This window comes from Cupressus sempervirens, chromosome 1, assembly GCF_028749045.1.
Source record: "Cupressus sempervirens isolate cs-2001-9-10 chromosome 1, ASM2874904v1, whole genome shotgun sequence".
Taxonomy (NCBI): domain Eukaryota; kingdom Viridiplantae; phylum Streptophyta; class Pinopsida; order Cupressales; family Cupressaceae; genus Cupressus; species Cupressus sempervirens.
Genome location: NC_143118.1, coordinates 389,625,525 through 389,649,878, shown reverse-complemented (window position 1 = coordinate 389,649,878; position 24,354 = coordinate 389,625,525). Strand labels below are relative to the sequence as shown.

General features: G+C 34.7%; 1 protein-coding gene across 10 annotated transcripts in view; it reads left to right on the top strand.

Moving 5' to 3' along the window:
• The window catches only part of LOC149577929 (UDP-glucuronic acid decarboxylase 6-like), a 39,477-nt gene extending 15,878 nt beyond the window's left edge, over positions 1-23,599 (top strand). For all 10 annotated transcript variants that reach the window (XM_089826555.1, XM_089826595.1, XM_089826547.1 and 7 more), the window contains 11 exons: positions 7,311-7,398; positions 9,139-9,230; positions 9,598-9,662; positions 9,824-9,912; positions 11,417-11,494; positions 11,633-11,726; positions 13,119-13,185; positions 13,461-13,524; positions 13,617-13,657; positions 22,932-23,042; positions 23,142-23,599. In XM_089826555.1, the coding sequence (XP_089682681.1) occupies positions 7,311-7,398; positions 9,139-9,230; positions 9,598-9,662; positions 9,824-9,912; positions 11,417-11,494; positions 11,633-11,726; positions 13,119-13,185; positions 13,461-13,524; positions 13,617-13,657; positions 22,932-23,042; positions 23,142-23,213 (861 nt within the window). In that variant the 3' untranslated portion in view covers positions 23,214-23,599. The remainder of the gene's footprint in view (positions 1-7,310; positions 7,399-9,138; positions 9,231-9,597; positions 9,663-9,823; positions 9,913-11,416; positions 11,495-11,632; positions 11,727-13,118; positions 13,186-13,460; positions 13,525-13,616; positions 13,658-22,931; positions 23,043-23,141) is intronic.
• The last annotated feature ends 755 nt before the right edge of the window (positions 23,600-24,354 follow it).

Here is a 24,354-nt window from a genome sequence, read left to right as displayed (position 1 = left end):
GTCACCTGTGCTGGTAGAAATACATGGAGAATTAACTTCATCCTCAGCTGCCCTATTCAAATGATTATTTAAAATCAAACTTATATTCGACTCATGCATTCATTATTTCCCAAGCTTCCCTTCTATGCCATTTTCTTCTTTTTACACCTTAGCCATTCTCCCTATTCATATATAATTAGGCTTCCAAGTATCTTTGCAAGAAAAGAAAGTCTTTTCAGTTTGTTCTCACTGACATTCTGAATTTTTTCACTGGAAGAGTCATTTTTATTAACTCCTGACTTTTTGAAGATGGATTTAAACATCCGTTTACAAAGGCACTGAAGATCTTCTAGCATCTCTTCATAAGTCTTCATTTTTCTGATTAACCCTTCAGGTTGGAAGGATACACCTGCTCTGATATCACTGTAAAGGTCTGCTCCTATTGTCAAAAGTCTTATTGTAATATTGCTATCAGGATTCAGCTGTGTACTTTTTGAGTCAAACTCGTTGAGTTTATGGTTGCTTGGATTGGATATGGTAAGTACTGACAAACACAATGCTACATCAAATAATAAAAATAGCAGCTTGCTAGTTTAACACAATTTTACCCAATAACTTCTACTCTAACAGCAATGTCTCTGAGAAATCATTAACAAAGAATTAGTATCTTTTTTTCATTAACAAATAACAAAAGTTTTTGCATACCCGATTGCTGCTTCAGTCCTGATTATGTTCACAGAGATTACAACAGCATTAATAACCCTTTGTCTTTATACCTCTTGCTCTGAACAGTACATTCCCAGGTCGGTATGACTCATATTCCAGGAGTTATGAGACTGTTTGCCACCCTGTCCACAACATTTCAGACCTGTACAGATTGTTCCAGGCAATCATGAATCTGATACAGACTGCTGCTGATGGGTTTTGACTGGTAGGACACTCTTCCTAGGTATATCTAGGCTTGCACAACATTTCTAAGACGGTTGCAAACTTGTGTAATTCTTCCCTTAGCTCACTGATCTATAGAACCCAGTTCAAGGTGTTTACAGACTTGCTCAAGCTTGTACAACACTTTAAAGCAGTATCAGTTAGGTCACAACAGTTTGGCTTCTGTCTCAGACTTCAACTCCTCAAATCGATCTCTTTCAAGCAACTGTAATTTTATCAAATGAAAACAATAGCTATATTGAATAATCAGATTTTACCTCGAAATGAATACTCAAATTTCCTCCTGACTGTATCTTCCAACAACAAAGAGAATGACATTAAGATGTTGTCCTCACAAAGCCTTGAAGAACTCTCCAATATTTCATAAATTTGTTATTTCATATATATTCCTGCATGCATGAAAGAGAGCTCTTGAAACTCTTTTATAACATTCTCATAAGAGCTTATTCACTCACACTACCAATGTGGGATAAACAAAACAAGTTTTGTCTTTTCTTATTTTTTTAGGGATTTTGCTTTGCCCTCTTTTGTCACAATTGCTTCTTCACTATTTTTCTGTGATGCTTTTCCTTTAATATCTCGTTATGTAATGGGCACCTTGGAAATGCCCAAGAATTGAACTAATTGATAAAGATTTTAATGTTTTTTGCATAGATTTTGAAACCGCATAACATGAACAAGAATGAATTTATGCAAACTGAAGATTGAACTACTGCTGAAATAATATTAGTTTTCAGACTAATAAAATTAAATACAAGAAAACTCACTAATTACTCTAGCATCATAAAATCAAATACATAACAAACTCTTCAACTCACCAATTACACCCAATCTGCCTGTAGCTGGAAATGTGCTCAAGCTGCCTGTTTTTGAAGTTGATAGCAATGAATTCCATGTTACAAGATTCAAGAAGAATTGGTAGATTAACGGATTTCCGGATGATTAATTGATTAACAGAGGAACAAATGTGTTCCTTATAAAGAATTACAAGGACGTTGTTTCTAAAAGAAACAACGTAGACTGAAGACGGAATTAGAAACAAAACTAGAGACAGGATAGGAAACATTCCTATCTGGACTGAAGAAAAAAGAGACGGGATAGGAAACATTCCTATCTAGACTAAAAGACGGACTACAGACAAGTAGTTGACTATTATAGAAAGTATAAGTATTATCTTAATACCCTCCCTTAATGGTCAACGTACGGATGTTGAAACATTCTGTGATAATTGAGACCCTCCCTGGATCTACAGAATGCTGAAACCAAGAAGCTTTGCCAGAAGAGTGCTATGACTCAAAATAAGTTGCATTTACAAAACTTCGTTTTTGTGGAAAAAACGGTAAAACCCAGAATCTCACACAACCTTGCGTATTACAGACAACTTGAAATGATTTTTGAGGAGAAAATCAACAAACCCAGAATCTCACACAACCTTGCATATTACAGACAACTTGAAATGATTTTTGAGGAGAAAATCAACAAACCCATTAAAAACAAAAACAAATTCAGAAGGCGAAAAATGCAGCTTCGCCTTGATCAGGACTCGGAGAAGTCGGACGCTGCGTGACACCCAGAACAAGTTGATCAGTGTTTCGATATTCGAAGATTGCGATGATGCGCTGCTTCCAGGTTCTATAATTGCGACCATTGAATTTGGAATTATGTTCGAGCAGAATATTTGTCAGAGATGCCATGGCACATTTTTCAATGAAAAACTGTGAAAATCTGTGAAGGCACGTTCTTCGAGGCAAAAATACGGAAGACCCAGAAGAATCAAAGAATGACCCAAAAGAAATCTGCTGTCGTTTTTTGGATCCGCTGGCTCCAAAATCGAGGCACAAAAATCGAGGCACCCAGAAAAAATAGACGACAACCCAGTTGAGCTCTCGGAAAACCCAAAAAGAATCTACAAACAAAAAATTTTTTCAACCCCAAAAATTAGGGTTTCGAAAAAAAACGGCCCTAGCTGAAAAAAGCTTGAAAAAACTTCAGATTTCTTGATGAAAAATGGTCAAATCTGCTTCCCAGAGCACGATGACAGACTGAGACGGCTAAGAGCATGAAGATTTGATACAAAAACATGCAGATTTTCACCCCAAAAACGCGAGTCTTCAAAAAATGGCCACGATTTCCACGCGATTTGCAGACCCGTAATTCGGGAATTTCTCCAAGCAGAAAAACCCTAGGTGGGTTTTGGAGAAATTAGCTGAAATAATTTTGGAAAAATTTAAACAAATAATTTCAAGAAGAAATTATAAATTTTTCCGAAAAAATTTAAGTATTTAGCTCTGATACCATGTTACAAGATTCAAGAAGAATTGGCAGATTAACGGATTTTCGGATGATTAATTGATTAACAGAGGAACAAATGTGTTCCTTATAAAGAATTACAAGGACGTTGTTTCTAAAAGAAACAATGTAGACTGAAGATGGAATTAGAAACAAAACTAGAGACAGGATAGGAAACATTCCTATCTGGACTGAAGAAAAAAGAGACGGGATAGGAAACATTCCTATCTAGACTAAAAAACGGACTACAGACAAGTAGTTGACTATTATAGAAAGTATAAGATATTATCTTAATATTCCAAAGGCCAAACCCCAAGGGAATGACATCTAGAATGTTACAAGAGAGGATAGACGTCCTCTAATGCCAAGAACAGATCTGTAACTCACACATCCATGTTCTTCTCATATTCCACCATGCCTAACAATAGCTACAAGCTCTCCTTTTATTTCTACTTCATAGGGTCAACCACTTTACACAAGCAATGTGGGATGAATAAATTTAAATAAAATAAAAGAAAAGGCTAACGGTCACACAATTGGACAACTGCTAAAGTGGGAACCTAACATGTTATGTCATTTAAAATAAATCTTCCTTTAACTGAAGTTTCCAAACTTTTTATGTCTCCAATGGGTTATTAAATAAAAGGATTTAAAATATGTCTCACTTAACTATAGTCTCACATTAATAAAGTTAAACATTTATATATAACTTTATAAATTAACTTCATTAATGCATAAATAAACCACATCAATGATATTAAAAATCTTCTCACATATCAATAATATTAAAGATCTTTTTTCAATATTAAATTTTAATTATTTATCATCAACATGATACCACTATTGAAGATCCCGACCATGCCCAAAATGATATACTATAAATAGTAAGTATGCCCAAAATTGCATCCACACACCTCGTATCAATGTGCAATGAAAACTACGGAGGTCAATGGTTGTAAAATCCCTTGAATGGCTTCTTTAACCTATTGGACTATGGAAAGATAGGCTAACAACAAACTCATACAACTTTTGCTAGAAAGGGGACATTACAAAGCAGTCTCCTCAAACCCATAACGAAGTACACTAACATTTATAGAAAATAGCGAAGAAATCAATAACTAGAATCCAAAATAAAGCACTCTTTGTAGTGGTATCTTCTATCTTTCTTTTTGTAACCTAGAAAATCTGTCTTTGACAAATGAAGCGAGTTCTCGAACTACTTATTGACTTCAAAAGAGATTGGTAAAAGTGTAACATATTTCATCAAACTCAAATGACTTTGTAAGTATCTTTTGAGTAGAAAATTTACCTTTTTTAAGCCTTAAAAAGTCCGCCTTATGAATTTTTCGGAGGTGATGATCACTTCTGGAACTGCTTGTTAGGTCCGATGGATTGGTTAGGAAGTTCCAAAAACTCCTTTCATTTCCCATGAGTGCCTTTGAAAAAGCTTCATGTAATCCTTAGTTTTACTTCTGCAATTTGAAACATCATTCCATTTTGAACTGTGGATTTCAATGGAGGTTCCTAAAGTGATGTTGGATGCTGACTTTTGATATTGAGTAAAGCTTTGGATATTTGATTGCAAATTAGAAGTACCATTGGTGTTTTTGGAGACTGATAAAAGGATGGGGGCAAAACTTAGACCCACAAATGCCTACTACGTACTTGAATGACCAAAGCCTAGGCTGTTCCGAAAAGGATGCTGGACTTTGACAGACACTTTTGAACTAAGACTTGGGTGCTATGATAAAATCACTTTGACAATCCAAAGGTTAAGGACAATGTCAGGACCCAATAAGGAAGACAGATTAAAACAACTGGAATAAAAAACATAATGAGACAAGAGACTTGACCATGTTCCAAACAGGTAACGAGATCCTGAAAGTACTTCCAAACTGTGTCACAGGGTTCGCCACATTTCATGTATGAAATTCGAAATTCGGCGAATTCTGAAAGAATCTATAAAATTCGCTCTTATTCGTTCCAAAAATCGTATGCAATAGGGTTAGGGCTATTTTAGGTGATACATTTGGATCTTTGAAACACATTCTCGGGCGGAATAAATGGAAGTTCCGAAATGAAGAAATATTATCGATGCAAGACACACCAATGTTGGAATCTAGGGAAATGTACAAGTCATATCGCTGCAAGACACGCCAACAGTCAAAAGAAAATCCCTGCAAAAGAAAATCCGCACAAAGAGATTGTCTACTAGGCGTCTGGATTGTTCCCTATAACGCAAATCCTCTCCAGCATGGTGAGCGCTCAAAATGAGAGTCGATAATACAAGTCCTCCAAGTATTTTTAAGTCCCACAAATGTATACGCAAATGTATATGAAGTACTAAATAATACATTAAAACACATTACTTAATGTACATATTTAAGATATATTTATTACTTATTATTTCATATACTATATAGTATAAATAACACTTTTCTAATTTATATGTTAATTAAATAAATAATTAAAACTTTAATTTTGTTTACATTATACTAATTTTAAATTTGTTGTAATGTTTACATTGATCTATTTTCTATAATTTTAGCTTATCAATTGTAAAACTAAAATATATACATTAAGTTTCAAATTTAAAGTAATATTATTTTATTTTAGTAAATAATTAAATAATTTATTTTATTTCAATTTCATCTAACGATGTTAAGTTATTTTTATAATTTAATCAATTTATTATTATATATAAAAAATTAAATTTATATAAGGAAAATTAAATGTCGATTTTTTTTTTCGAACTTTTTACTTTTGTCAAACTTCATCCAAATTTTATTGTTATCGAACACGAACTCGAAATCAAACCTTGTGACTTAGCTTCCAAACCTTGACATGAACATAGATAGTTTCTAAAAGGGATTCATGTCTTGGAAAAGGACTCAAAATCATAAGTTCCAAAGGAGGGGACAAAACTTAGGCAACAAATAGCTTTGACTAGGGACAAAGACTATAAGGATGAAGCAATGACCCTAGAGTCTTTGGTTTCACACAATAGGGGCAGAAAAATGAAACCTTCAAAGGATTGACTCCTAAAACTACGGACAAATGCAACAAAATAATGACACACAACAAAACCGAAGACAAACCACCTAAACTACTATATTACAAGCTGAGGATTGTTTGCTTCACAATTGATATAACTTGAGGTTTTTCCCATTGTAGGAGAGAGGCACGGCCGTTCCATTTGGGTGTGCCAACTTGAATTTATTGTTTCTGCAAACTTGGTGAGTTTTAAAATTTCCCTGTTCACAATGAATCAAATTTTCCATGCACCCTTGTATTCCCTTCTCTAATCCCATAACAGCACAAGATCTCCTTACATAAAGTTTCTAGGCCTAACCTTCTTTGACAATGAGGTGTTTAAGTCTTGCCTGGTGTAAAGAGATTCTATCTACCATGTCTTCCCTTTGCTCCTCAATCTTTGTCAGATGCAGAACCCTTTTCTCTAAAGAATTCTGCAATTTCTGATCTCCTTCAACAGTTTGCCAATTCGAGGCAGCCAGCTCTAATGAAAATAGAAGAGTGACACCAATTTCGTACACCAACTCAAAGGGTGACATCTCTGTAGCTTTCTTTGGAGTTATTCTATCCACCGATAGAGGTTCATATAATTTCTTGTGTCAGTTTCTTTGGTTCTCTGATACCAGCTCCTTTGTTATGGTTATCAAATTTTTGTTGCTGGATTCTGCTTGTTTGTATCCTGAAGATGGTAATCTGACAAGTCTGGCAAATGGGTCCCCTGCCGTAACCCCGTCCATTCCGCAAATGGTGTGGAACATAGATAGTTTGTCCCAAAGAAATAGTGTGCGGATGTCTTGAAATGAAAAGTGGAGCTTTCTTCCAGTGATGTGATGATTATTTAAATTTTTGATGATATCAATATTTCTTGACTGCAATTCTTTTCAATTTCTGAACTGAGCCATAATATCTGTCCTAACATGTAGTGGAGGCAAAGACTACTGTTCATTAAAGACAATGTGATTTTAAGGTTTAAAACTATACTGTTCATTTAATTGTGTACTACTTTTCTCATCATATTTTTAACATAAAAAAGTGGATGCTAATGTCTATTGTGTGGCCAGGTAATTGTAGCAGATAACTACTTTACTGGTTCAAAGGATAATATCAGGAGATGGATTGGACATCCAAACTTTGAATTAATTAGACATGGTATGATTTTTGGGATTGGTCTCTGCATTCAAATTGAAGTAACTGAGTAGTCTTCTGTGATTTCAGTATATCTTCTGCGTTTATTGTTACACTTAGTTTAATAATTGGTTGGAAAATCAAACAGCTGAAATTGTAATTCTATTTCTGATTTTTCCAAGTCACAACAAACCTGAGAATATGTTAGATTTGGAATATGTTTACAAGCTTTAAATTTTGTCTTTTATTATTTAATCCTACATTGGCAGTTTGGGTACACTGACTTAGTGGATAGACAATTTTTTTTTCTCTTGTTTGGCATGAGTAGTTTTATCCATACTCTATATATAAAATATGTAAAAATAACCATAATTTGCACAGAATGTAAATTAATAACACAATAATCAAATACTGAACACAGCTGATAACTGATAATTCCAGGTCACCTAGCTTAACACTTTGAGGCACAGGAATAGTAAGGGGGTATTTTAACTCATGAAAGCTTGCAGCTCTTAACAATGAGTAGAAATGGAGTTTTTGGTGAGTGAGGAATGACAGGCAGGAATGGATTTTGCTCTTGTTGTATTATTAGTGACTTGGAAGATGAAATTTCGTTTTCTAGGGTGGGCCAGGTTTTAATATTTTATTTGTTCCCGTTTTCCTTAAAAAATAATTTTCTAATGTATGGGAGGGTGAGTTCTTCCTAATTTTTTCTAGGTTCGAACTGGGTTCATCTTAGGTTCTACCTAGGTACTCTGAGTTGAATGCACAAGCCTGGGCCTATGTTACTGAATTTGTCCTTGGGAGGCTGGAATTGGGACCAGGTATGGTATTGTTTTGGGTTCGCCCCTAGTTTGCCCAGGGTTTGACCAAGTGCTCAGGTTTGTTGTGGGTTTGGCAAACCCATGTTTGTGGGCGCCCAAAAAAATTAAAAAGCTCCATCAAGTTCAAAAGACATTTACAATTATGAATATGATATGTTAAGGTATTTAAAAAAATTATTTATGTGCTATTATTATGAGTATCACTTTTAATAATTTTGAAACTTGAACATATATATACATATCTCTCTCCGTGCCCATACCTGTAACCAAGGAAATTTAGTTTTCCACACTCACATACCCAATTCTATACCCCATACTAGAATTGGCAACTTAGGTCTGGACAGAGCCAAACCTGGACTGGGACCTATACTCACTTCAAACTTGTATGGGTCTGGAATGAATTCTGCATGAAGTGGATTTATGAGTATCAGTCTTCATATAGTTATATTGTATAGGTTTGAAGTTTGCCTAGACACATGCAAATATCTGTACCTATACCCAAGGAATTGTTTTTACCGTACCTATGTACCCAATTTTGTTCTCTGTAGTTGTACCTGTGCCCAAATCAGCAACTTAGGCCTCAGCAGAACCAAACCTGCTCTGGGATTTGTACCCACTTCAAACCAGTTTGCATATGGGATGAATTTTGAATGGAGAGATTAAATTAGTTTTTTAGGCCCGTTTTCTATGAATTTCAGTATATAAATAGTCACTTATGTTTTGAAAATGCAAAAAATGTATATCATGAGTTTATAACATATTTAAACTGTAGGGTGATGTGAAGGGAAAATTGAAACTGATTTTAATCTCTTTATTGCATTCTCTGCTTTTCAAATTTTTGTATATAACATATCTCAGGTCTACAAATATTGGCATGGCTTTTCATGCACCATGCAGAACAAACTTGTATTTATAGGTTTGTTGATGTCTTGAGATGCAGATGTGACAGAGCCACTATTGGTAGAAGTAGATCAGATATATCATCTAGCATGCCCAGCTTCACCTATATTTTACAAGTACAATCCTGTGAAGGTTTGCAGCTTGAACTAATAGATATATTTTCCTATAATAGCAGATATACTTTATAACTAGTAATTGATTCATTTTTAAATATATATCGAGTATTTGTCCTAGACTTATTTAGTTTAGTTTATTGTCTAAGCATTTTCGGAACATAAAATTGCCGAGTGTGTCTATCTGCCTGATCGCCAATTCCATAATATATTTACACTAATCTTAGGGGAAATTTCTATTTTGAATTGTTGAATCATATTCTTTCTTTTATGAACCTTTAAATCAATCGTGCTAGCTAAGCCTTTTGAATCTAGTTTTTGCATTTTAAAATTTCTCATGGATTTAGTGGTGTTATTGAATCCCTGTTGTATGCTACGGCTGACAGACGATAAAGACTAATGTGATCGGAACATTGAATATGTTGGGACTTGCTAAAAGAGTTGGAGCAAGGTTAGTTCTTATGGCTTACATATTCTTGATGACCCCATCATAAATATAATCGTTTTTAGGGAGACAAGTCTGCAATTTATTGTTTGAAATGTTAGATGGAGTCTGTTGTGCTGGCATTGTGTCATATGAGCTAATCAAAGTATTTTTTTTACTTTTTACAGAATTTTGCTAACATCAACATCTGAAGTGTATGGTGATCCTCTTGAGCATCCTCAGACGGAGGAATATTGGGGCAATGTAAACCCAATTGGTATGTATACTGGTTATAGTGTCAAATTATTTAGCGTTGACGACTTTAGATTACTGTCATAATGCCTGAATTTTGTTCATAGTACATCTATTGATTTTAATTCCTTTCCAGGATTTCTTAGGGAGATTGAAATAGGATGATTTTTGTTATAAACTGATGAAATATAACAGGCTTCTGCATATCCATTAATGCATATTATGATCAAATTGAGCATATATATATATATATTTTTTTAAGTCAGACCATCTGTAATAAGGAACATATGTTGTGCTTCTTCATATTGGAATCACATAACTGGTTAATTGTTTGCTTTTTGTTACTTTCCTCAAGATACAGCAACATGATATTTTACCATTTCTGTTATTCTTTTATCTATGAGGGATAGTTATTTTTAGCCTTCTTATCTTGAAATTGGCGTCATTTGATACTCTGCATGGAATACCTATCCACTTTAATTCTTTGTGCATAGATGTGAGAGTGGTTGCTTTTCTAGCCATATTTTAAAATTATGTACTGAATTTTTTAAATTGATTTAGATAGTGCAACTTAGTCTTCTGTTTGGTCCAAATGATGTGTCCACTCCTGTTCTTTAAATGACACTGCTTCCTGACCTTAGAGAATAGAATGATTTGCTAGTTATTTTTGGGCCAATTAATGTTTAGAACTTAATAATCTTTATGTATCCTTTGCCATGTCCCATGGGATGTGTGGATAATTTAATAATGTTTGGTCCAAATGATGTGTCCACTCCTGTTCTTGACATCATTGATTACTATGATAATCATTGATTTTCCCCATAATGTGAAATGTTCTTTAGCTGTTCTCTTAATTTTTTAGTTGGTATGATATTGTCGTTTTACTGATGGCAGCTTCGTCACTAATTTTTCTAGATAAGGTCTATGCTATCAATCATGAACATCAATTTGTTGAAGCTATGTGTAATTAACTGGCCATTAATATTTTTGGGCAGTCTTTTCATGAGGAACCTAATGACATTTAAATTGACAAGTTAAATGACACTGCTTCCTGACCTTAGAAGGTAGAATGATTTGCTTGTTATTGTTGGGCCAATTAATGTTTAAAATTTAATAAATCTATATGTATCCTTTGCCATTTCCCATGGGTTGTGTGGATACAGTTTTGTTATAAGCTATTTACTTTACAAACATTAACAAACAACACTTTTTATCATAATCTCAACTATTTCTTACCTTATTCAATTTGGAATATATGCAATCTTGTGAAACACAAAGAAGAAGCATTGAAGGGTAATATGTATGGCATGTGTTTTGTATGTGAAGCATTGCTTTTAATTCTGAATATCATGTAGAAATGTTTTCCAGAAAGGTCTGCCATTTCTTGAAGATGTGAATCAGTTATTGTTTCTTATTTTCAGAAACATTATGGTTCAAGCAAAAATGAATTAATAACATGTAATGTGCAGTGTTTGTAAAACAGAGTAAGGACACTGATATTTGAATTTCAAATTTGTAAATATTTACAGGAGTTCGAAGCTGTTATGATGAAGGGAAACGAGTTGCAGAGACTCTGATGTTTGATTACCACAGGCAGCATGGCCTAGGTATATATTGCACCAATAATCCTTTCCCATGCTTTTCGTCTTAGTACTTTGTTTCTAGTTATTACTCCATTTGAATCGGAAAAGCATATCATAAGAACAAGATCTGGAATGATGAATATTTTTTATTTCTTGCTACAGAAATCCGTATTGCTCGAATATTTAATACTTATGGGCCACGGATGAACATTGACGACGGTCGTGTTGTGAGCAATTTTATTGCTCAAGCACTCAGGTAGATGATTTATCATATATTTTTGTTTTTAAAGCAAGGTGTGATGTAGATAAATAAGGTGTGCACCTTAATTCTAGTTTCTTAGTCAGTACTAGCATACATGAAGTTTATTGTTAGTCATATCTTTCTGTTGGACATCAGATTCACTTACATTTTTACTTCTAGCAAATTAGTAAAATAAACTTTAATGGTAGTCACTTTTGGTAAGTGTATCTGAGAAGTTTCTGTCATAAATTCAATGCTTGCATATGTCAAGAGTTGGTTTGAGGAGGAAACTTATTTTTGCAAATTTTATCTATGTTTCAAATTCTGATCTGGTATCATGGAATTGATTATGTTTGCAAGCATGGAAACATATGTGACTTGAATGCAGTTTTACCAAACAAGTAGAGATCAAAAATATATTTGTGAGGCTGGTGTTAGAGAGGATTGTGTTAGCGTTAGTTTGAAATTGCAATTGGGACACATGCAAATAAAAGCTCGAGTCTCAAACCAAGGACAACTTTAGATACAGCTCACAAAGGAATTTAAAACAAAACAACATTGGAAACAGCCAAAACAAAGCTACCCATGAACTCCATTGCAAGTTTAATTTTCTCTAATGGTAGTTAAAATCTGGATGCTTTTGTGTACAAAAGAATACCTGCTTTGGCTTCATATAGTTAGCACGAAGGGCTGGACGAACAGAATAGAATGGTGTCTCGATTTATAGAGTTTTGCAAGAGGCAGTGAACAGTGGAGATGAGAGGAGAAGATCAATGCTGGAGGATGAATGGGCAAGGGCTTTTCTGGGATTGAGAGAATGGAGGATCATGATGGAGCTCGTTGGATTGTCAAGGGCTAGGATGCACACATAACAAATAGCAAGATGTTGCAACCATGAGAGATGTGGGATACAAGGGCTTGTAGAACCCTCTTTATTCTTGGATTTCAGCAGAAATAATACACCCATATTTAACTAGTGATTTTAGCCATGTGAAGTGGAAAAAGGTGTTAAAATAATAAAATTATTTGATTGTGGGGAAAAGTAACCAATTAAATAATAGGAAATTCAGTTAGGTTTGTGACATTGGGTGAATTGGATTTGAATAGATGTAGTTATTTAGTTGATTTGGACAAAGTTGTACTAAAGAGGTGTCTACAGACTGTAGCAGTGTTTTTCCACCAATAAAGAATGAACATTTGAGAAAACAAATAAAGCGTCCCATGCTTGAACTGATTAATATGGTTGAGTAATAAAAGCTGGAAAGAAAATTGTCTCATTAACAAAAACACCGATAGAAGGTTACATAATATAAAGGCTCCTCTTTTATTAAAGTTCAGTGAAATGTTTAACACCTCAAGCAAGCTCATATGCCATTCCATTGCTAACAAAGTTTGATCAACATGCAGAGGTGAAGCATTGACAGTTCAAGCTCCAGGAACTCAAACCCGAAGCTTCTGCTATGTTTCAGATATGGTAAATTGTTTTTTCTTTCTTTTAAGTTATTTTGATAAGATACTGTTTTAGGCTTAGGCTACCATGTTCTATTAACATTTGTTCCATTAACACATCTCATGTAAAAAGTGAATGTGATGTGAGATTGGTGTATGTGATCAAGTTTACTGTAGGATGTCAAATATGACAAAAAGTTGTCATAAATGGATGGCATTTTTTGATCATTACAATTTAATCTAATCTGTCAATTTCAATGACCTTCTCCAACATGTTTCATTGAATTTCTGACATTACAGGTTGATGGCTTGATTCGTCTTATGGAAGGAGAACATACTGGACCTATCAACATTGGAAACCCTGGTTAGCTCCTGTCTTGTTAGGGAACTGATCTTTTTACAATGGCCTCTTATTATATTTGTATTTTTTGCTGAATTTTGATATGCATGATGCAGGAGAGTTCACTATGTTGGAACTTGCAGAAGCTGTAAAGGAGGTGTGTGTTTACTTAGCGATTGTAAATCTGAATTCTTCTTACAGCTCAGAAATCATACTCTTATCTAATGCAGTCTGAAGCATGGGAACATTAATTGAAAGATTTCATTTTGCAAACTCCACAGATAAAATTTGAATGCAAAAACAGGAAGTTGATACAACATTGCTTAGATCAATGAAGACTCACTGAGCTTAATGTAGCATGGAGCAATCTTGTGACTAAATTGAAAATTCAACTGCATAAGCTTTTGCTATGTTTTCCTAAGCCATGGCAGGTGTAGTGGGAAACATTGAAGGTTTATGTGGGAATTTGAAACCAAACACTACTGAGTGATACCTTGCAAATATCTAAACACTCTGTACCAATATTAAACATAAACTTGCTCAAAACTCCTACTACTTGGGCTATATCTTGTCTGTGCAAACCATTGCATACATCAAACTACAGACATCACTAGAATAAGGAACTTTAGACATCTCATTGAGATCATCATCAAAGTTAGGACACATCTTAACTCAATTCAGTACCAATAAAAAATGGATTACTAATTGGCTTAGTCCTGCATATTAAACATCTGCAAAATGGCATTCACAAGCTGTAGCAATAGTTTCTCCCAAAGCCACCGGATGCTGATGCTGATGCGTTCTGGTGCGCAGGTGCTTTTGGATGCTGCCTGGATGCACCCAGGAAGCTCATTCCGGGCCTGTGGAGGTGCTATGGGTATGTCCACAAGCATCCACAAGCCTGGAATGAGCTCCCTAGGTGCATATGGGAAGCATCCGGACACATAAGAGAGCATCTGCGGGCCCAGATGCTTTTTCAACACCAAAAATGACTTAAAAGATGTTTTCTGCATGTGCTTTATTGTTTTATTTTATTCTTTTTCTGCTCCTTTTTGCTCCTAAATCCTATAATGGCCCTAACAGAGGCCACTCATTGTTCGTTCTTCTCATTTTGTTTGCTTAGTGAATCTTGAATCTTGAGTCTTGATTGATCAACATTAAATCATGAACTAAGTTTTGATTTTGAAATTCAAATTGCATTAGATCTTGAACTTGATTAATTTACTAATTAGTTTTTTCAATTTGTATATTTGTGTTTGTGAAGTTTGAAGTTGAACTATCAATGGTGAAGTGTCATACCATGGAATGGTTTGTTCTTGTATATTTCTTGTATTTCTTTGCATAAATATATACACACACACACACATCCAAAATCCCAAAAAAAGAATCTTGCATTCCACATCAGCATCAGCAACTTAGGTCAATAAGAATCTAATAGATGTCACTTAGCAACAAGAGATGATTTCATGAAAATCAACTCCCTCTCTCTACAAGTAGCCTGTGGCTACAATTTTGGCCTTGTAGTGCTCTAACTGTCCTTCTATACCAAATTTCTTTTTAAATACCCATTTGCAACCAATGAGCTTCCTTCCTTGGCACAAACCAGCAAGATGCCAAGTGTTACAACCATGATCTTCTTCTACGTGGCTTGCAACTGGGACTTACTTTCTTCTGGATGGGCTAAATGATATAGGTTCATTGTTAACACTCAAAAAAATAAATATACAACGAAAATCTAATGGGCTATACTTGTGAACTGGACTTACTATCTTGTGGACCTCTTCAAGGTAGAAGTAGTGGGCACTTCATAATCCTTTTTCTGCTCATGCAACACATCACCAGAACTCTCTGAAGCCTCTTTTCTTCTCCATCCTCAGATCCTGATCTTCTACATGTGCTGTTTTTCTCAATCTTTCTCTAGAAGTGGACTTAATTTGTCTTATCAAAAATCATATAACTAAAAAAATCAGTTTATTGTTTAGAGGATTTCAAAGATTATAACCTTTTACACAGCTCATAGAATTTTGGGAACAATGTCTACCTTTATTGTCAGATCTCAACACTTTTATTCTATATAACTTCTCAACAAAGGCTTTTGATTCCTTTTGACTTAGTGAAAACTTGAAAATTTGAATGCATAAAATAAAATGAAGTGTATCTCAAGGCATCGTCAACTAAAAAACATTATACTAAGTTTCACCCAGAGAGTCAACATCTAATTATCAAATTGTATACGAATGAATGATCTCTTAATTTTTCTTAGGAAATGACGATTTATAATGTTTTCTAAACACCCAATACTGACAAAAATCTTTTTTACCATCAGAACACTGATAAATTTTTTTATTAAGAATGGTTTAAAGATCTTTTTCACCAATATGATCCAATCTATGATGCCACACCATAGATGCATGTTCAGTGACATTGGCATTTGGCAGAGTTACAAAAATAGAGGCATTTAGCCTAAATGAAGTCCCTATTTGTGATCCTTTTGCTGTCACCAAACTCCTTCAAATAACATGCATTCCAGAATCATTCAACTTAAGTACTGAAAGTAAAAATTTTAAGTCTTGGATATGCAAAACATTATCAAGAGTTTTAATCTTCTTGTCTTTAAAAAACAACTTTAACTTTCCTCTATCAACAATCTTCTTGATTACTTGTTATAGGTATATGGCTTTATACAGAGTAAACAGAGACATTCAAGCAGAACATGAATAAAACAACAATTCAGAATGAACATAGTGCACGCAATATTGGCAGAAGGATAAATCTTCTCATTTCATATCATGTCTATACAATCAACCACAAACTATGACTTGTTCTGAGCAAGATACAAGTAGTACCAGGCAGTTGGTTAAGGCTGTCATCTATCAAGAACTGTCAACCTTTTGGATCAGATGTTTTATTATACTTCCCAAGTCTTAACTACCAAAAGTGTTATTTATTTACTTACAGCTGATTTTCTGTCTACACTTCGTTGTGTTGTTACTACCGAGGAAAACATCTCCCCAGCATATGCTTTGTATGAAGAAAACCACACCTTGTGAGGAGTCATATGGTAGGAGAAACTTCGGACAATAAGCTAAGCATCACTAGTAATAATGTTAGATCAAATAAATAAAACATTAAAATCATTATTGGAAGAATTTTCCATGGATGAATCGATATTCTTTTCCTTGCTCTTAGACTTCTTCACATGCTTTCTTTTACCACAATTTGAACACTTTACTCCTTATGGGGGTTTTAGAGCATTCTTTAGATTTATCCTTCTTTATACCTTTTTAGGCCCTTTCACTTTCGACCTAGAATCTTGGGAGCCAACAGTCATAGAATTCCCCCACATTTCTTTTGAAATAATTATTGCAATGATGTTCATATTTAGCTATGCATTACCATTACTTGTGATAGCAATTACATTTTCCCAAAATGACTTATAAGTAAGTTAAATGCATTTTAATTATCTGTAATTAAATTACCATCTTTCATTTTTAAATTGATAAATTGAAGAGACACTAAAGAGGAAAGAATCTGAAAGACACAGCCAAATGGTTCCCCATGTAACTACTGATATCTCTCTTCAAGAAGATCCTTCATTTTCAATTTCCACAACTCATAGCTAGTGCAATGGAATTTGTCAAGATTTTGGCGAGAGGTAGTGGTCATGGTATAGAATCTTCTTCACAAAATGAGATTTTGTGTGTTGCACATTTTCAGAAAACCAGGAGACACCAGATTTACATGGAGAAACCCTTTCCGAAAAATACTCCATACGAGAAAGAGGACAATTATATTATTAGACTTCAGCCAAGACTTGTACAATTATACACTTCACTTCTTGGAGTAAATCACCATCACTTGGATACCTATAAGCTTCTTCCACTTATCCATTAGGGAGTAATTACAAACAAAACCACTTATTAAGTAAGGTAACTATCAACAAATAACAAGAGAAAAACACTAGTGGTACTACTATCCAGTCTTGCAATTCAAAAAACATGAAAAAATAGCATTCGATGGTATAACCATATGGCATTACATTATTAGGACATCCGCATCATGAATATCATATTAAGAAGACTAGTTGTTGATGTTAAGAGCTTGTTTACAAACTACTGTAACTATCATGGCCCTGCCAAATGTAAGAGATCATGGGTTTAGGCTTGCAGCCTTTAAACTCAAAACGTAGGCCCTTGAAATGAACATGGCAACAATTCTGTAAAGAGTTGGTTAAGGAATAAATTGAAGAATACCGATGATTAGGAATGAAGTACTTTACTCTTTCAAAAGGAAGAAATTGTGGAAGGTTGTGACTCTCTCAGTAATAATGTATGAAAGGGGAGACCATTTCTAGGGAACAGAGCATCATTCAACTTTCATGCATTCACTGATCAGTCCTTAAAGAAATATCAGTCAGAAAAGTTTAATCAAGGAATCAGCAATAAATCAGACATTCAAGCAATCAATCTTGAATTGGAGGAAGTGACTTGCAAATAGGGAAGACAAAAACCCTTCCAAGTTCATTATAGATTAAGGATGAAAACCCAAATCTTGATCGAAGAGGATGAAAACCCAAATCTTGATCGAAGAGGATGAAAACCCTTGATATTGCCACTCGAGTTAGGGATGGAAACCTCTGATTCAGCAGATATGAAAACATTTCCGTTCAAGATATTATTGACTTTTCAATATAGTATCATGATTTTTTGACCTGAATATAATAACAAATTCAAATTTTTTGACAAAGCCATTACCATTTTCAGTAAAGAGTATTGTCGTAAGACATATGTCAAAGATATCCTAAAAGTGGGCATTACAATGGGTATCAGAGCATTGATCCTGGCAGCTTCTGAATCTAAAATATAGTATATGGAATTGAGCTGAAGAGCTCAAAAAAACAAGAGGCAACTGGCAACCAAATTAAAGGTAGAGGAAATAATAATATGGGTGATTGTGAGTTAGATCAAGAGAATGAGTTGACAGCCACTATGTAGCGATAGAAACATTCACCACAATCGCTTCTCCAAACATTTCAAAATATGAATAGTATGATCAGTTCTCTTAGGTCTACACAAACTAATGGAAAAGATTTCAATTCAAATCACTATGAAAACAACAATAGAACTACATTGGAGTCACCATCTATAGAATTCCTCAATGCACTTCATTGTTAAATATTTCTGCTTCAAATTCTACAATTTCTTAAACAGTTCCAATTCATAATCTTTCGGTATGAACTTGAATTTAAGTGTGGATACCATAACTTTCCACCTAGTGATCTTAGGTTCACCATTATCTTCTCTGTCAACTCTTTCCATCATAACTCATCATGACCCTTCATCTTAGTTTGTGCTAAGCTAACCCTTAGTGCATCTCTAACATCTTCAAGCTCAAAGTAACCCTTTAGTTCGTTAACCCAATCTATCAATTCCTCCAGATGTAATGAAGCAAAAAAACATGCAACATCCATTTTATGACTCACCCATTTGCGCCATAGCTCTCAACAATCCTTCTTCCTTTGTAGGAAACTCAACTTCAGCTGGCTCAAGCTCTTCAATAACTTCTTCAAATTCATCTTCGGACTCAGGGTTTCTCCTAACCCCAGTCAATGCATTCTGGATCGCAGTCATTATCTCATTTCTAAATTCCTCCATCATTTGCTCTAGCCTTCTAGGATTCATTCTTCTAGGCGATATCCTTGCAAAATTAAGTAATCTATGGTTCTCAATCTCGTTAGGTTTGGGGATCTAATCACAAGTGTTGATTGTTTTACACCAACAAGCAATCTGCACAAACCAACAATTTGCCTCAAGCAACTGGTTTGCTTAGTCCTAGAATTACCAACTTACCACTCAACTAATCCACCAACTCTTCCTTGTGTAACCCTATGCAATTGTAGATCAGATCTATCTTCTGCTACCCCACAACCAAGATTTCTATGGTTCACAAACTCTGGAACTTGATCTGATCAATTCCTTATTGTTATCACTCTCTTTGTCATACCTTTCTACAACAAATCCAATTCCTAATCACCTTGAGGAAGCCACTAGTTGATGTAGGTCTGATCCTCAACTCTGCCACCCCACAAGCAACAAGTAAACAACTTCACAATCTTGGGAATCCGGATCTGTAAACCAAGAATTGCACCTGGCTTTGATACCACTTGAGGCAGTCAAGGTCGGAAATCTCCCAAAAAAAGATGTCCAATCTTGTAGCAAGAAACACCACAACGGAAATAACAACACAAAGCAATAATAACACTTGCCAATAAGGAAATAGGAACTTCAATTATCATCAAGTTGGCTTGCAAGTACAAATTACAGATTTAGGATATAAGCCTTCTTATATTCCAGGCACACAAAAACTAGCCTTCAAGTTATCCTCTATCTTCTCTTATGTTCCTAAACAAGAACAACTACCCTACCTATATACAAGATTGCCAACCTCAAGTCGGCTTATCTAATCAACAATCTCTGAGACAAAGTAAATGTATTACAACATATAGGTCAATAGATAGATACATCATGTCGTGCGGATCCATAAGAGGGTCGACCACATGTATAGCAACATAGAACAATGCACCAATTAGCATCACATGTGGTAAAATCCTATCGCAAGCCAAAACTCGCCAACCTGGCCGTTATAATAGGAAAGCCAAATATAGCATCGGACCAATCTTAAAATGACTTCATCTGGAAATATCGGAATAATATGCGAAGCTAGACATAGGATCTCTATGATGTGTAGACCACGCCAACAAGGATTGCATAAGAAAACGAGCCAACTGGATTCATCACTACCTAAAACAATAGGAATACTGTCTAAATTAATAGTAAAAATAATAACTGAAAGGAAATATTTTTGGGTAATGCAAGATTGCCAATGACCCACGGATGCTCTTGCATCACAATTACATGTACCGAACAACTCGGCAATGAGATAATGAAATACCTTGAATAAGTGAATAAGAACGCAAGTGCAGGTATGCAAATATCTTTAATACAAATTTTCTTGAATAAATCAGATCTGATTCATTTCTTTTAGAGCCCTGGAAACTCAGTTTATTTGCACACAAACATGCCCACAGGCATGCTACTGAAAGAAGCTCTTCAGATCACCACCAAACAGTAAAAACACCTCCACAATGTCCTAACACTGCTGATCAAGTGAGGTTAGACTGAAACGGAAAATACAGCTGCTAAAGGTGTAAAACAACATACTAAGTTGCCGATGAATTAAATAGCAATAACAAACATATACAAAACTCGTCAAAAACTCAAGTCCACCTTGTAATTGCTTGGAATTAAGTTTGGATACACTATGTGCCAACATTAAGCATGAAATAGGACCAAAAGTTTAGGTGATCTGCAATGTAATTCCAGGAGGTCCTTAATTAGCTAAGTAACAATCAAATGAAGCGCTTTGATCTGCAAGAAACCTTATACCAGCATATTCAATCAAAGGAATGGCCAGCAAGCAATGCTACTAGCCGGTTGCTCCTTTAACTCTGCAAGTCCTCAACAATACCTCACAAACCCTTATCAAATCTGCAACTTGAAAATATCAAAGACATTCATGACTGAAATAAAAAAGTGGAAGCTTCAGTTCACAGCAATGATGATTGCTCGATGAGATCACACTGATCCAGCTAGGCGAGTTTTTGTCCTCGAGACTAGAAATCGCGAGAGGGGTTTCAACTTTCGTCCATAAAGATTTGGAAAAACTCAGGTTCATTCCAGCAATGTAACCTTAGCATCCACAAGTCATTCTTTCAAATGAGCCCAAACAACTCCTAAGATAGCCTTTTGGAAAATATCAATTTAAAAATAAAAGAATTCTTTTTTCTCCAAAATGACAGACTAATCTGTTTGTTTTTTATGTGTAATAACCCCCTTAAAAGGTAATGTTACATTGAAAATTTGAGTCAAGATTTAATTAATTTCATTTGAGTTGCGGAAAGCACTGAAACTACATCAGGATAAACACCGATCACCCTGAGATGATATTGGAGATGAGTGGTGATGATTGGAACTGCCTGGGTGACCTCTAAAAGTAAATGACCTATCCAAGAAGTTTGAAGAACACCCCAATGCAGAAATCACGTTTCAAACGTCATGATGCTCATTGCCATAAAACAGAATCATTACTAACAAACCCAGAGCACTGCAAGAAGTTTAGAGTATCCCCAACTCGACAAGAAGCATATCAGAAAACTTAAAAACTAAGCTAAATGCTCACAAGTCAGTCATGCTCAAAATGAAGACATTAAATCTATCTTTGCAGAAGGACTCGACCACAAACTTCTTGTCTTGGGCTTTCAGCTTTTTAACATTGCAACTTGCAGTATAATATGTAAAGTAGGTTGGGAGAATTGTTTTGCTTTCTTCAAAGCATTTGGCCTAGACGGGCATCCAAACTATTACTAATATCTTCTCAATCTAACCCAGACTAAGTATTAATGATACTCAGGATGGGGTCTTCCCACCAGATTCATCCACACCTTTTGTCTTTTTGAGTATGAACTTTTAAGGGATCCTCTATTGATCCTTTCGAAACAACAGGGAAATCCAATCCAGTCACCCTTATAATTTGGCCAGTTAGGGAGGATCAGGGAGGAACCAAAAGCTAAATAATCTTACACATTTTTATGTCCTTAACGTTGCCAATCCTTGAGTGATTGCACAACTTCATGATGTAGCTACCAATTCATTGCAGTTAAAATATTCCCAATCTCATGCGTTAAGAAAGTCCCAATAAGCAATTTAAATTAAAAAATTGTAACCATACTGATGCCTGCAAGTAGCCTTATGAATCTTACAAAACATTCAACATCTTGCAACAGTTTCCAGTCGATATATTCTGGGTTTCTTGAATTCAGTGGGGTAGATCGTAGTTTGTCATCATACGAGGACCGTTTATTGAATATTCCTACATCTTATAGGCTTGTATGTTCATTTTGTGTAGCAAACTTTGCTCCCTACCGGAAACCGGACAAAATAAATATGATGATTATGAAAACTAGTTCTTAGTTTTATTTGTGTGAGTGGAGATTTTCTCCTATGATGGACTTTGTGATTAATTTTAATCTTTTAAAACCGTCTTACGAAATTATGAATTACCGATTCTCTGGTCTTCTGAATACCATTTTCACAGATAAGCACAATTCTCAGTCATGTTCATTATCCTTTTTAACCTTGATCCTTTTAATGGAGTTACAACCTCAACAATAAGAAACTTAAAAGAATTCTAAACACTTTTTCGATCAATACATAGGTACATGCAAGTAATTCGATATATCTGTATTCTACATTTACAATATTCCTGGTGTACCCCATAATTGCATGTCTCAAATTATGATTTTAATGACTGTTCATTCTTGTTCTTGATTTGCTACCAAAAAAGCTTCATTTCTTGTTGTTTGTATTCCCTAGCTTATTGAACCCGCAGCAGATGTAAAAATGGTTGAAAACACTCCAGACGATCCACGCAAGAGGAAGCCAGACATTACCAAGGCAAAAACCCTTCTCGGGTGGGAGCCAAAGGTCTGTACTTAAATCATGCTTTGTTTTCTTTGCTCCACTAGTCTACAGAATGTCATTTTTTTTCTTATGAATCATCTCAACGAACTATGCATCTTTCAGGTTACCCTACGGGAGGGACTACCACTTATGGCAGCAGATTTCCGTGAACGGCTAGCAGTCCCTAAGAAGTGAGGAAATATAAAAAGAAAGGCATTCTTATTTTATTGACTGTTACTTGGTGAAGCCTGGATGTCTAGAAGCCAGCACGCTTAGTTTGAGCCCTTGACGAGACGGCTCAATATTCTGTTGTTGTCCAGCTGCACGCTTTGTCTCCTTTTGATTTTGGACAAATAACAAATTCATTCCATGAATTTAATTACTCCAGTTTTCTCCATAGAGATACTGCAATGAATTGTGAAGGCATCTTATAGCAGTTCAGACTTTATCCAAATTATGCCTCCTCTATTTGTTTGAAGCTCGAGTGTACCAAATACATCGTCAGTTGTTTCTTGCTCCAGGGTGACCAACACGAGCTAAGGAAATATAAAATCCCCCATACCTGATAGGTTTTTAATGTATTATGGTAGTAATGAGTATAAAGTGTGTTTTTCAAACATTAAAATAAAAGTATAATAATAATTAGAATTTGGATAATGAAATCATTTAGAATTTAGAAAATAATAAAAAAATAAATTAGATGGTTAGTTTTTAAATGTTTGTAGATTTTGGATCAATGTGTACTTTTGAATTTGATAGTAAATCTAGAAATATTATTATTTTAAAATAATTTAATATTTAAATAAAAATAAATATAATAAAATGATTTATAAAATATAATATAATTATAATATCACATAATGCATTATATATATTTTTTCTTGATAAAAGTATTTACCAGATTTTAGTAATTATTATTTAAAGTTACAATCTTATCATTTAAGTGTGGGCACTAGGGAAAAACGAAACCTCTTATATGAGATACAGTTAACCTATTATCAAAAAGGATTTTGGAGGGCATTCCCTCCACTTATATTATTACCATCCCTTCTCAATGGGGCTAGAAGGCATTCCTTCTATTACATTATCAATTTTATATGGTGTTACCATGTTTTTGATAAAGGAAACGTGTCCTCCAAATTTTGATGAGTATCTTTGGCTTAGCTTCATACCTATATGTAGAATCCTTTTTGAAAACAATCTCTTGCATTTGTTAGATTGAATATAGTTATCACTATAATATAATTTCATACAACAAAGCCATATGAAAATCATTAAAAAATATCAAAGAAAAAGATATGGCAAATCAATACCATAAAAGAAATATGAAAAGGAC